General features: G+C 44.1%; 1 protein-coding gene across 1 annotated transcript in view; it reads right to left on the reverse strand.

Annotated features, from left to right (window-relative positions):
• Positions 1–14871, reverse strand: part of GARNL3 (GTPase activating Rap/RanGAP domain like 3) — a 154277-nt gene that overhangs the window by 41079 nt on the left and 98327 nt on the right. Inside the window, exons 9-12 of the mRNA XM_081237472.1 lie at positions 14658–14684; positions 8667–8742; positions 7669–7767; positions 6510–6613 (exon numbers count right to left, since the gene is read on the reverse strand). Coding sequence (XP_081093598.1) covers positions 6510–6613; positions 7669–7767; positions 8667–8742; positions 14658–14684 — 306 coding nt within the window. The remainder of the gene's footprint in view (positions 1–6509; positions 6614–7668; positions 7768–8666; positions 8743–14657; positions 14685–14871) is intronic.

Consider the following 14871-nt stretch of genomic DNA (forward strand, 5'->3'; position numbering starts at 1 on the left):
TCTGATTGGGTTCACCTTCACTCCTGCTTCATCTCCTTAGTCTGGCATTCAAGGCCCCCAGACTAGAGGCATTGCATCAGAATTCCCTAGGGATGGGGCTCAAACATGTATATTTAAAAACATAAATAAATGCCTTCGCTAGTTCTGAAGCATATACTTGGCGAGAACAATGGCCCCACCTAATCTGACCCCAGCTGACCTTTCCAAAACGATCTCCTAGACCTGTGGTCAGTGAATCTTTTCTGTACAGGCCCAGACAGTAAATATTTTTGGGTTTGCAGATCGTACTGTCTCTTTACAACCATGTAGCTCTGCTGTCGTGACACAAAAGCAGCTCTAGACAATACATAAATCAGCGGGCATAGCTGTGTCCAGTAACACTTTATTTAACAAAACAAGCAGTACGCTGGATCTGGCCCATGGGCCATAGTTTGCCAACCCCTGTCCAACACCTTTGCCTAATTGGCCAAACAGGATGATTCACTGTACTCCATGGATCCCTTGTGTGTCCCCTATTCTATACAGTAAGCTCCCGAGAACAGGATCCCTATCTGATTCATATTAGATATTATTCACATTTTGCAAATAAGGAAAGTAAGGTTTAGAGATGTTCTAATAATTTCAATTCAATTCAGTTCAAAAAGATTTTTGGCAATTGTTTCTTGGATATGACACAAAAAGCACAGCCAATGAAAGAAAAAAATACACAAATTTGACTACATCAAAATTTAAAACTTTTGTACACTAAAGGATGCTATCAACAAAGTGAAAAGGCAGCCCAAAGAGTGGGAGAAATATTTGCAAATCATATATCCAATAACATATATAAAGAGCTCCTACAACTCAACAACAAAAAAACAAATAATGTGATTAAAAAATAGGCACAGTACTTGAATACACAATTCTTTAAAGAAGATATACAGATGGATAATAAACATACAAAAAGATGCTCAATATATTAATTATTAGGGAAGTGCAAATCAAAAGCACAATTAGATACCACTTCACACCCATTAGGATAGCTATTAAAAAAAAAGAAAATAACCCAAATAACAAGAGTTGTTACAAATGTGGAAAAATTGGAACTTATGCATTGCTGGTGGGAAAGTAAAATATAGCCACTGCTGTGGAAAATGTTATGGTGGTTCTTCAAAAAATTAAACATAGAATTACCATATGATCCAGCAATTCCACTTCTGGGTATATACTTCAAAAATTGAAAGCAGGGACTCAAACAAATATTTGTACACCAATATTCTTAGTGGCAGTATTCATAATAGCCAAAAGGTGGAAATAACCCAAACATCCACCAGTGGATGAATGGATAAAGAAAATGTGGTATAAACATACAATGGAATATTATTCAACCTTAAAAAGGAAGGAAATTCTGACACATGGTACAACATGGATGAGCCTTGAGGACATTGTGCTCAGTGAAATAAGCCAGACACAAAGGGAAATGTTGTTTGATTCCATTTATATGAGATTCCTAGAATGGTTAAATTCATAAAGACAGAGAGGAGAATGGTGGTTGCCAGGGGCTGGGGGAGGGAGAAATGCAGATTTATTGATTAATGGGTATACAGTTTCAGTTTGGGAAGATGATAAAGTTCTGGAGATGGACGGTGGTGATGACTGCACAACACTGTGCTTAATGTAATTAATGCCACTGAACTGTACACTTAAAAGCGGTTAAAATTGTAAATTTTATGTTAAAATAAAAATAAGTAATTTTTGATGTATCAACTGATGAGTGGATAAACAAAATGTGGTAGGTATCTAAAAAATGGGAAATCATTCAGCAATAAAAAGAGATGAGATACAGATACAGGCTACAGCATGGATGAAACTTGAAAACATGCTAAGTGCAAGAAACTAGTTACAAAAGACCACATATTATGCGATTTCATTTATATGAAGTGTCCAGAATAAGCAAATCAAGAGAGAAAGCAGATTGGTAGTTACCAGAGACTGGGCAGTGGTGGAGTGGGGAGTGATGGCTAAGAGGAGAGGGGTTTCTCTTTGGGGTAATAAAATATTCTAGAATTGATCTTGGTGATAGTTGAATAACCTTGTGAACATACTGAAGTGGGCAAATTGTATGGTATATGAATAATATCTCAATAAAGCTTTTATATATATTTTTTATTATTATTATTTTGAGATTAATTAATTTATTTTTATACAACAGGTTCTCATTAGTTATCTATTTTATACATATTAGTGTATATATGTCAATCCCAATCTCGCAATTCATCCCACCACCGCCCCCCCTTCCCTGCTTTCTCCCCTTGGTGTCCGTACGTTTGTTTTCTACATCTGTGTCTCTATTTTTGCCTTGCAAACTGGTTCATCTGTACCATTTTTCTAGATTCCACATATATGCATTAATATACAATATTTGTTTTTCTCTTTCTGACTTACTTCACTCTGTATGACAGTCTCTAGGTCCATCCACATCTCTACAAATGATCCAATTTCATTCCTTTTTATGGCTGAGTAATATTCCATTGAATATATGTACCACATCGTCTTTATCCATTAGTCTGTCGATGGGCATTTAGGTTGCTTCCATGGCTTTTATATATATATATATATATACATATATATATATATGTATATATATATATATATATGTATATATATATATTTTTTTGCGGTACGCGGGCCTCTCACTGTTGTGGCCTCTCCTGTTGCGGAGCACAGGCTCCGGATGCGCAGGCTCAGTGGCCATGGCTCACGGGCCCAGCTGCTCCGCGGCATGTGGGATCCTCCCAGACCGGGGCACGAACCCGTGTCCCCTGCATCGGCAGGCGGACTCTCAACCACTGCGCCACCAGGGAAGCCCTATATATTTTTTAAAAGTAATTATTGAGCTCCTAGTATATGCCAGGAACAAAGCAGACAAATCTCCCTGCCCTCATGGGGTGTACACTCTAGCAGGGGGCACAGAAATTACATAGTAAATATAACAAACAAGTGTACTAAATAATACACATAACGTTAGGCAGTAATACGTGCAGTGGAGGAAAGCGAGCCACGCAGGGGCCTGGGGGCACTGGGGGAGGGTGGGTTGCAGCTTTAAATTCAGCCAGGGGTTCAGTTTAACAGCTGATATTTGGGTAGATCTGAGGGTGGTGAGTGAGTCAGCCAGAGTATACCTGGTAGGAGAGAGTTCTAGGAGAGTTCTAGGCAGAAAGAAGGGCAACGCAAAGACCATGACATGGGACAGTATCTGGTGACTCTGGGGAACAGGAAAGGAAGCCAATATGACTGGGAGGGAGGAAATAAGAAGAGTAGTGGGCGATGGGACCAGAGAAGGAACAGAGGTCACACAGGGCCTTGCGGGCCACTCTAAGGATCTGGCTTTGACTCTGAGTGAAGCAGGAGCCACTGTTTGGGAAGAGACTGATGTGCATTTTAAAGGATCCCTCTGGCTGGAGGACTGAGAAACAGTCTATCAGGGCACCAGGGTAAAAGCAGGGAGGCCAGAGAGGAAGCTACTGCAATAATCCAACAAGAGGTGATGGGGCTCAGAGCTGTATGGTAATAGAAGGGTGAGGAGAGTTTGGGTGTCATCTGAAGGTCGAGCCAACAGGATTTCCTGATAAATTGAAAATGGGATGAGACAGAGAGGGGTCAAGAATGACCCCAGAGTCATTTTGCCCCAGAAACTGGAAGAACAGAAGAGCCATCAACAGAGATAAGAAAGACTGCAGGAGGAACAGGTCTGGAGGAGAGTCGGAGTTCAGCTTTGGAAAGACTAGGTGTGAGATGTCGAGCCCAGGGGAGGTGTCGAGAACGCTGCGTATCTGGTCTGGAGTTCCCGCGAGGGCTGGTTGGAGCTGTAAGTTTGAGTGTCAGCGGCATATAAAAGCTATTCAGAACCATAAGACTGGATGAGATCATAAAGGGACGAATGAGTGTAGAAAGAGAAGGGAGCCGAGAACCGAGCTCTGGGGCTGGCGGCACACACGGGGTGTCCAAGACCACAGAGCTGGCTCGTGGCAGAGCTAGGGCTTGGCCCAGATCCGTGCTTTCACCTGGTCCTAGTGCTGCAGTCGGGGTCTGGGATGCTGGGAGACTGGACGTTAGGGGTGCAGACATCACGGGACGTTAGGGAGAAGATGAGTCTCAGAGAGCCAAATAACGACACCCCCTCCCCTGCCCCCATTGTGGTTTGGTCTGGTGATGGAGGAGAGAGATGAAGGAGTGAACTGTAATACCAGAACCTACAAAATCTTTGTGAAAGCTTGTTTCTTTACATCAGATTTGGGAACGTGGCTTGGACTGTTCCGCTAGCATTCTAGATGCTAGGAGGTCAAAAAGCCACCAAAATTTTATGAGCCACGTTGGCCTCTGACTTCTGACCACTACCCTAGGCCCCCAAGAAACCATGACAGGTTCAGAAGGAGGCTTGCAGTTAGCGGTCCTTCTCTGCTCTCCCACAATCAGGCACCAACAAGGTTCACTGTCACTGTGCATTTCTTTGACTCTTCCCACCTGCTTTATCTTCCTGGTAATAGAGACAAGTTTTCTACTTGTGATTTTCTTCAAATCTACTGGTGCTGGGCAAGTGGAGGACCCTAGCACTACCCATGGAGCTGGCCAGGATGTTGAGCACACCAGAGTCCATCTGGGAATATTTCAGTTCTCCTGGTAAGCGCGTTATGTCTTAATATGCTAACAGCCCCCTCAAAAAGATAAGATTAATGACTTAGGACGTCTCTGGTGGTGCAATGCTTAAGAATCTGCCTGCCAGTGCAGGGGACACGGGTTCGAGCCCTGGCCCGGGAAGGTCCCACACACCGCGGAGCAACAAAGCCCGTGCGCCACAACTACTGAGCCTGCGCTCTAGAGCTTGCGAGCCACAACTACTGAGCCAGCATGCCACATCTACTGAAGCCCGTGCGCCTAGAGCCTGTGTTCCGCAACAAGAGAAGCCACCGCAACCAGAAGCCCGCGCACCGCAACGAAGAGTAGCCCCGGCTTGCCGCAACTAGAGAAAGCCCGTGCACGGCAACAAAGACCCAACGCAGCCAAAAACAAATTAAATTAAAAAAAAAAAAAGATTAAAGACTTGGGTTGGGTGAAGGTTGAACTGTCACATTGCTTCCTCCTGTCTCTGGCTAATGCCCTTATCTGTCACAGGACATGGGCAATGTTGGTGAATGTATAGGGCTGAAAATGTCGGACGGAGTTGGGGGAGGAGGAGGATTGTAAAATACTTCAGTGGAAGTTTTTCGCTATTATTGTTGAGATGTAAGAGGTCAACACAATTCATGACGATTGGGAAGGCCAGCTTGGTCTCTCTTCTCCACGTGATCCCAAGATCCTAAGAGCTTCAGCTCCTAAGAGGTAAAGACAGCCTGGTAGCACTAACACAGGTCACCTCAACCACACGAGGGAAGACGCCTTGCAGAAAGTAACTCAGCCACTTAAGCAGGTTTCCTGGGCTGAGGCACTTCCTGCTTCCGCCTGTCCTTTACCAGATAGCCTTCTAAAATCAGAACAAGCTTAAAACCTCCAATGGGTCTCCACTGCCTATAAGAGAACTCACCAGCTCCTTATTCCAGGCCCCAAACCACCAGACAGAACGAGCTCTTCCTGACCTCCCCTCACCCCCCACCATGTCCCCAAAGCACCGCTATGTCTAAAAACAACACCGCCATGTTTTAGACCAATGATCTGCATTGTGTCTTTCCCCCTCACCGAAGTCTTACTGAAATATGGATTATAAGTGTTCAGAAAAAAGCCCTTTTAGCCCATCACATACCCTCTCTAGGTTCGTATTTTTCACAAATCTTTGCTGAACAACTGTCCATTCATGTTTGTGATATTTACTTATACAGATGCCTTCAGTGTGTAAAAAAAGGGACAAGAATCTAATAAAAAGGTAAATGGAACCCCCCAAATCCTTCAAAAACCAGCAGCATGTATCATTGTTACATCTAGATTTCATCAAACTGGCAAGTTTTCTCCTGGAAACGGCTAATCCCTGGGGTGGGTGAGGAGTGTTCTCAGGTAGTTTTTTCCCCGACAGGGCACAGGCCATGTGGATGCTCAGTGTTAACCTCCTGCACTAACCTGAAGAAACACTTGCAACCATTCCTCAGGAAACATAGTGTTGCATCTTGGAAAAATCTCATTCTGACAAGACACAAGGCACATAGACAGAAGTCACAGAGAAAAGGCCACGTATATGCAAGATAGTCCCTCAGAAGTGTAGAAAACCACACTCACACAAAGGTACACACACACACACACGTCCACAGAGACGTGTACATGCACCAAAGCCTCTGATCCTTTATTTCCTGATCAGTGACGGTAGTTCTTCCTACGGCTTGTTGAAAGTTCAAATAAACAGACCGTAACAACATCCCCAAAATTGGTGCCTGAAGTTCAGCTCATGTATTAACATCCATAGTCTCTAATTCTATGAAGTCATAGCTATGCTTTCTCCACACTGAGGTCACTGACAATTGAATGGTTTGCATGTTCACACGTACCTGCTGTTTGTTCTCTTTGGAATATGGCAACATGGTGGAAACATGAAACATGATCTCATGCCCTTGGTAGATGGTATAAACAGAATGAATCCCTGTGGTGTCATCTGTAAAATACAATATACATTTAGTGAGCACAGAGAATTCTGAGGCCATAGGAAATAGTCTTTATTTGCAGGCTAGAGGAACACAGCACAGTTAGTACATCCCAAAGGTCCTATGATTATCCACCTGAGTGGAAGCAACAGTATGGATCCCCCTCCAACTGATGCAAGGCTCCTGCCCACAAGGGGGGACCTCTTCAGCCCCCTCTAAGCTCGCTTGCTGTCTGATTCATGCCTTGCCTTGGAGCAGAGGAGATCATGAGAAGTCTGGGCTCAAAAGGAGAGTACGTTACAATTCCTTGCCTTCTAGTACTGCTGGTGTTCAGGACAAAATGAACACAAGATGACATACAAACAGCTATCATGTCCATAAAACAAAAGGAACTATATCCCTGGCAGCATTGTATAGTGATTCAGAGCATGCGCTTTGGAGTTAGACTTGGATTCGAGTTCTCATTAGCTATGTTCCTTTTGACATGTTACCTTGCCTTCTCTGAACCTCAGTTTCTTAATTTGAAAATGGGGACGAAAACAGTGTCTAACTCCTAGGATGTCTGTCAGATTACACTGGGAAAGGGCAGTGAGGATGACGGACTTGCAGGTTCTCCAGGAGGCACCACAGGCGCACAGAGCTTGTCAGGCGGGCAGGGGTGGGGGGGAGCTGAGGCCTGACAACTGGGACGGAATCCTTCACCCCTGCCTCTGCCAGTTAAGTTACTCACAGGGCAGCTCTCACAAATCGCCTAACCTTTCCGTATTCAGAATCTGTGACATGACTCCAATGTGGGCGAGATGGGGCCCCCAGAGGGTCAGGGTACCTGATGTGAAGCCTACCAAATTTAGGCCAAATGAGCCTCACATCACCTGCCTGGCTTACATCAAGGACTGGCCGTGAAGAGCAAATAAAACGGCAGAAGTAAAAGTATAGGAAAAAAACTAGAAATGCTGTACAGTTATAAGATAGCGTACCCCACCTTGGGTATAAATTCAAATTCAGATGAGGCTGACTAACAAAAGTTATACAAATTACAGCAGAAGGGATCAGGAGGCAACCTTACTTTTGGTGTCCAGACCTCCACGGTAGCCTGTCCAGCCCTTGAGAGTGATTGTGTCACCCAGGAGATTTAAAAATTTCTGAAAAGCGTCACTTCCGATTTCTGTAAGAAGAGGTCAAATGTGAAGAAAGTACAGTGCCCACAAGTCCCCGTTTTCTAACTATGCAGTGAAATCACTTGAAAATTAACTAGGCTCCACCGACATGTGCAGCAGGCGAACAGCATGAGAAATCGTGCTTCCCTCTTCTCGGAGACTGTACAGGAGGGTCACGGTTCCCAGAATCCGAGGAAAGGAAAACCACAGAATTAGACTAACCAACCTGAGCGCTGCCAGACTGGGGTCACAAGGGTCTAGTATTGAAAATTTTAAAATCATTACTGCTCCCATTGATAAGAAACAGGTCTTTAATATGAAAAGTGTGAAATAACAGGAAATAGGACCATTTTATAATTCTCTCAAGCATAAAGCATAAAAATCCCCGAGAAAAGTCGCCTCTTTGCTCCTGAGATTATGTAGAATGAAATTCTTCAAATCCCCATGTAATTTTCCAGTTAGACTGTATCCCTGGTGCCAGTAATTTGGTGACCAATAAATATTTGCCAGATGAAGGAAACTGGGCAACTTCTTTCCTATAAAATTTACCCTGAAAATTTACCCTTCAACTTCATAAAACTACTGGCTGTTTCTTTGCATTAAAAACTCCAGGGCTTCCCTGGTGGCACAGTGGTTGAGAGTCCGCCTGCCGATGCAGGGGACATGGGTTCCTGCCCCGGTCCGGGAAGATCCCATATGCCGCGGAGCGGCTGGGCCCGCGAGCCTGCACGTCCGGAGCCTGTGCTCCACAACGGGAGACGCAACAACAGTGAGAGGCCCACATACCGCAAAAAAACCCCAAACAAACAAACAAAAAAACTCCAATGCAACAGGCAAGTTCAGCTGGGATCATCTAAATTGCAATGAGGCGGGGCGGGGTGTCTGTTAGAAGAAAGGAGACACTCACCATTGCTGAACATGTCATCGTCTGTGAGCTGCCCATCTTTGGCAAAAAGAACCCCAAACTTGAAATTCACAGAGCCCTTACAAGGAGACAACAAAAGGTGCTGAATTTAATTTTCTCATCAAAGCGTACACAGTCATGAGATGTGCCAGTCGTTATGCAGGAACACTACAGTGACCGGAACGACTACTTGGTGGATTACTTCCTCCCCTCCATCTCAATTTTGACCAATATTAACAACAATCATTCCTTGATTTTTATAGCTTACAGAGGAAGCTGTGCTCTTCTGTGAGTTCATTTGAAATTTCATTACTAATAGCATCTGCAGGATGCCAGGTCCATTCTGCAGCAAAACAGTGCTCAAAATAAATAGCCCACAGGAACTCACAGGACTGGCACCATCCTCTGATCAGCCCAGCAGCAGCAGTCTGGAACCTGGAGAGCTCAGTGTAATTCAAAATTTAACACAACAATCTGAGGCTGATATCTCGTGGACTCTTTTAGAAATAGAAATGGAAACTGTAGGCAACGTATTCTAAAAGCTCAGTTGCCCCAATTCCTAAAGCTATTTAATCTCAAGAAATCATAAAACAGATGTGGGGAGAAAAAGGCAATCAAGGAGTAGTTAGTACAAATGTTCAGTCTACTATCCTCAACTTTAAATGCTGGGTTAAAATCAGACTCTGTGGGAATGATAAATACCAAATGCAAGATAACAGCTTCCACAGGGAAGAGAGAGGAATGGGATCAGGGAGCTCAACTGTATTTTTAATATATTTTTTTTCTTAAATTGGGTAATAGGGTTATAGGTCTTCATTATATTGTTGTCTATACATTTTTGTGTGCCTGAAGTATTTCATAATTTTAAAAAATCTGAGGTTGGAAAAGAATCAACCCTTGCAAGGCTGTTTGATGGGGGAATTCTCGGTGGTCAGTTAAGGGTCAAAGAACAAAGGTGATTAAAACATTGCCAGTGGGTCAGAGGGGCGGGGATCAAGGCAGAATGCCTGAATTCAGGACAGCTGGATCTGGGAGAATTAAGACTGAAAATCCAAAGGTCTACGGCTGAACTTCTAAACATTCTTCTGCCCCCGATATACCTGAGGGACAGATGCATACCCATCAGTAGTAGTAATTCTCTACCTGGTGGTTTCCTCTACGGAGTGAGGAAGAGGGAGGCGGCTCCCAGGCTGCTCCCTCCACCCGGGGCTCCTCCACAGCTCCTTCTACAGAAGCTCTTGCCCACCATGCAGGTCTCAGCTCAAACGTCAATTTCCAGAGAGGCCTTCCCTGATCTCCCAACACACTCCCTGCATTGTTATTCACGGCAGCTTATTTATTTTCTTAATAGCACTATTCACACTCTGTAATTCTTTTTATTGAGCTTGCATATTTGTCCATTTCTACCACTAGAACTTAAGTCCTGTGAAGGAGGGAAGGTACACATCTTACTTTCCGTGGAATCTCCAGAACCCGCCACTGTGCTGGGTATACTGGAGAGGGTTAATAAATATTCATGGCATAATTGTGTGCGTCATAAATGAGAAAAGAAACACAAGTGGTCAGATACAACTTATTTTTCACAAGCTGCTTCCAGATGATCACCTCTTCATCACAAACTCATTTTTGGTAAACTTCTTAGGATTTTGTCACGGATTTCTGTCCACTTCAGGGTTCTATGCTTTTTTGTAGCTCTTCTTTCTCTCCTTTGGGAATGTGATAGCAATCACATGTCTCTAAGACTCTGGCACCGCTTCCATTCTCAGAGGTCCCTTAACAAGCACCTACAGTAGTTTGGGGTCCGACAGATGACCCTCTTAGAATAACAGTGCAGAGACTAAAGCAGTGGTTCTCAAACTTGACCAGGCATCAGCATCACCTGGAAGGCTTGTTAAAATAAAGATTGCTGGCCCCATTCCCAGGGTCTCCAGTTCCACATGTCTGGGGTAGGGTCCAAGAATTTGTGTTTCTGATAAGTCCGCAGGTAACGTTGATGCTGCCGGCCCAGGGACCCCACTTTGAGAACGACAGGACTAGAGGAACCAACCAGCAGACGGTCAGGAGGCTCAGGATCAGGTCCAGCTGAGCTGACAGCTAGCAAGCCAAGGGCAGAAAGACTGGGTCAGTGACCGGAGCCATGAGCCATGAGCCATGAACTAACAGCCTGTTAGAACCAGAAGGGACCCTATGGTCCACTGAATCCATAGCTTTCATTTTACAGACAGGACAACTGAAGCCCAGGGAAGACGAGACTTGCCCAAGGCTGGTACTAAGTGGATGGCAGGACTGGGGCCGGAAGTCGGGTCTCCTGACTTTTGATCCAGTGCTCTTTCCAACGCAGTGGGAGAGTCTTCTCAGGATGGTTTTGAGTTGAGCGAAGCTAAGAGTTACAAGCAGAAAGAGGACCCACTGCTGCCTGATCACTGGCTGAAGCTTTCAAAAGCTTTGTTGGGGCAGCTCTGTGACTGGCATCAGTACCCTTGCTGAGAGTACTCACACACTTCAGGGTGAGGCTCCAGAAAGACTGGTGTTGCAAGGCCTTGATAAGTACTTGAAATTCCTTACGGGGTCTCATTTTGGTAATTTTGTTTCCCGGGCTTCCCAAATGATGTCAATGAATAACAGACTTTTCTCCTATCTCCAGAAATCAAGGCATCGCTGAACAGATGCATTATATTTTTTGAGGAGATAGTTTTTAGGAGGGGCTATTTGAGGAGGGCCTACCTGACCACCACGGGCCATATTTTAACGAAGTGTTGAACCTAACATCATCAGTGCTTCATGAGGCTGGCTGCTACTTGGGGGATGGGAGGGAGTACTCAAAGTCCCAAGACCCTACCTGGGCCCCTGGAGGGAGGTGACTGGCGGAGGGAATCTGTGGGAACTGGTTTTCTCAGAACTTCAGTCCTGCTCAGACACTCACCATAGAGATAAGGTCATATTTGTAATGCCTACTTGTATGGGACTTTAAATTTTTAAGTTCTAAATTTCCTGAGACAAAACTCAACATGATTATAACCAACGTATAGTCACATTCTTGGGAATTAATAGTATGCTAGGAATTATATTTCTTCTGAAGAAAGTGAAGTATAAGGGGGAGACTAACGTCCCATTGATTCCAGAAGAATCTTTTGGAATCAAGAAATGATGTCCTGATTCAAAACTGGACACCCCCGGTTCCTTGTTACTCTTATTTAGGCAATGTCCCCATATTTCTGTGATTCACATGTTCCTACACATCTGTCACCCTCTCCACGTGTGTTTACTTGGGATGCCACGTTCTCTCCTGGCGGGGGCAGGGGGCGCTCTCTACACAGTGGACAAATAAAACTTGGGTTTCAGGACACCAAACAACACTTTACCAAATAGCTAACCTTTCAGAAACATCACTAGTATTGTTTACTAATTTTTTCCCTGCCCATCTTTGCAGCTGATTATCACTATAATTGGGTGGAATTGAGATGAAGTCAAGAAGCTGGCAGGATTAAAGAAGAGTGCACTGGCCACACAGCTCTCAGAGAAGCTCTGAAGGAGGCTGACCACTGCTCACACCTCTTCAGGTACACTGTCATGAGTGCTCTTGTTGCTTCTAGCAAATACCCCCTTAGTAAGGAAATAAAATTGAGAAATAAAGAGATCAGCTACTCCTTTTTCAAAATTTGGGAGATCCAAAGAAAAGTGTGAGAGGATATACACCAAAGAGCAAACAGTGGTTCTTCAAGGGAGGGCGGAGTGGCGAAGTGGGGGAGCTTTCATGTTTTCCATTGATAAATTTCTGTACTGTTTGTCACAACGGGCAGGTGCATGCACTCTTGGGTGTTCAATAAATATTTGTGAATTAGTGAGTAATTTTGAGACATAAAAACTATATATAGTATAATCCTAATTTTATATAAAATATAACAAACATATATCAAAATGTGATACTATACCAATACTAGTTTTCTCCATGATTGTAGGTGATATTTTCTTTATGCCTTTTGTGCATTTCTGTATTTTTCAAATGTTTGTCAGAAATGTGTATGACTTTTATTTCTTGCCTTTTACAAACTACATGTGGAGTTCATGGATTCTTTAGCAAAAAGCATGATTCGTACATGGTTAATATGTAGATTAAAATGTAGATGTCTCCTTCTGCCTGCTCTCTGCCTCATCCCACCTTACACTTCCATGAACCTGCCCAAAGCAACTCCTGCCAACAGTCGGCGGTGAAACCTCTCAGCCTCCTTCCACCTTACACTTCCATGAACCTGCCCAAAGCAACTCCTGCCAACTGTCAGCGGTGAAACCTCTCAGCTTCCTTCCTTGCATTTACATCACCATGTTCAGGAATCAGCTGAGATGCCGTTGCCTCAGAGAAACCCTCCCTGTTTGGTTAATGTATAAAACCTACTCCTGACCCCACATCACCTACCTTGTTTACTTTCCCCACAGCTATTGGGGCTGTCAACAGTACCGTGTTTATGTTTGCTTATTTACTTGCTTAGTTGGTCTTAGCCCACCAGATTGTAAACTCCATGAAGAAGGGACCTTGTCTTGTTCAGCAATGTATCCCCAATGCCTCAAGTAGTACACGGTTCACCCACAGTCAGAGTTCAGTAAACATTTGTTGAATCAATGAATGGAGGAGAGGAGTGAATGAATGAATACACATAGAAATCTGTGTTTATAAAAACAACTGCCCTGTGAATTGCTTTTTTGTCAGTAAATACTATGTCGTGGAAATGTTTCCATGCCAGTAAATAGAGGTCTACCTCATTCTTTTTAATGGCATCATAGTATTTCATAATTCATTCAATCAATACATAATTCACTTATTCAACCAACAAATATTTACTCTGTGTCCTCTATCTGCACAGTTCTAGGCTCTGAAGATACAGCAGTGAACAAAATTGAATAAGTCCCTGCTCTCATGGTGCTTACATTCTAATGGGGGCAACAGATAAAAACGGAACAAATGAAATCCATGTGTTAAGAAGATAAACAAAGCAGTGAGAAGGGCGGTGGGTGACAGACAGGGTGTGCTGTCTTAAACAGGCGACCAGGGAAGGCCTTGCTGAGCAGAGATGCTAATCAAGTGAGGGTGTGACCCGTGAGACACCTGGGAGGAGCATCCCTGCGGTGGGAAGAGCAGGCTTCCTGAGGAGGTGGAAGAAGAAGGAAGTCAGCGTGCTTAGTGCAGAGCAGAGGATGGAGAGGTGGCACCAGCCATATCACGCAGGCCCTCGTAGGGAGGACCGGGCCTGGCATGTTTGGATACTCTGTGAAAACTAGAAGAGAGGGCAAGAGAGGAAGCAGGGAGAAGAGCTGGAGAGCTGCAGAGTCCAGGCAGGAGACGGTGGGGCTGGTGTCGAGGGGTTCGAGCGGTGGTGGTGGAGGCATTGAGTCATGTCCATGGAATGTGCTCATGGATTAGATGGGGGGTGTGACAGAAGGAGAGGTGTCAAGGATGTTTCCAAGTTTGGCCTGAGCAACTGGACGGATGATACTGCCATTTACCGAGAGGCACAGTGTACACACACTCCACTGATCTACTCAACTGTCTATTGAGAATATTTCGGATATTTCTCTGTTAGTTACGGACTTGGAAAACCCAACATATTTTTTTTTTAAAAGTGGGACAACAGGAAATGGAAACATGCAAATAATATGGCATTCTGTAAGTCGAGTGTGCTAATAAAGTACACTAGCTTTAACTGAATGAAAACAAAAACCTAATTCCTTACCCTGATCATGAGGTTAACATTCGAATATTTCCAAGCAGATTTAAGCAGCTTGACTGTTTTTCTATCTTTACGGCTAGCTGTATAGAAAATTCTGAAATACACCCAAGAAAACATGTCAGTGGAGTCTTTCAGTGATAAGAGATTCTCTCTGTGCAAATCCACAGAGAGGTGTGCCTGGGAGAAAGGGCTGTGTTCCTGGTGAAGGGGAAGCTCGTTTACAAATATGGAGGCGGAGCGGCAGGACCAGGAGTCTCACGAGACTACTTACCTCTTGTTCTTCAAGAACCAGCAAGTCCTGTCAAATGAAGTTCGAAAAGTTATGTCCATGCTGAACGGTGGTCATTTTATGTTGACTTTCTGTGAAAGCCAAGCTTCAGTCTACTGACATTGACACCACTTTTCTCCCCTTCGAAGTGCTTAAAATATTCAAATTTAGCTCTACAGATTTTTATACAATACCTGGTCATATAGGAAAGGCATAT

The sequence above is a fragment of the Mesoplodon bidens genome, assembly GCF_964165515.1.
Source record: "Mesoplodon bidens genome assembly, chromosome: 6".
NCBI lineage: Eukaryota > Metazoa > Chordata > Mammalia > Artiodactyla > Ziphiidae > Mesoplodon > Mesoplodon bidens.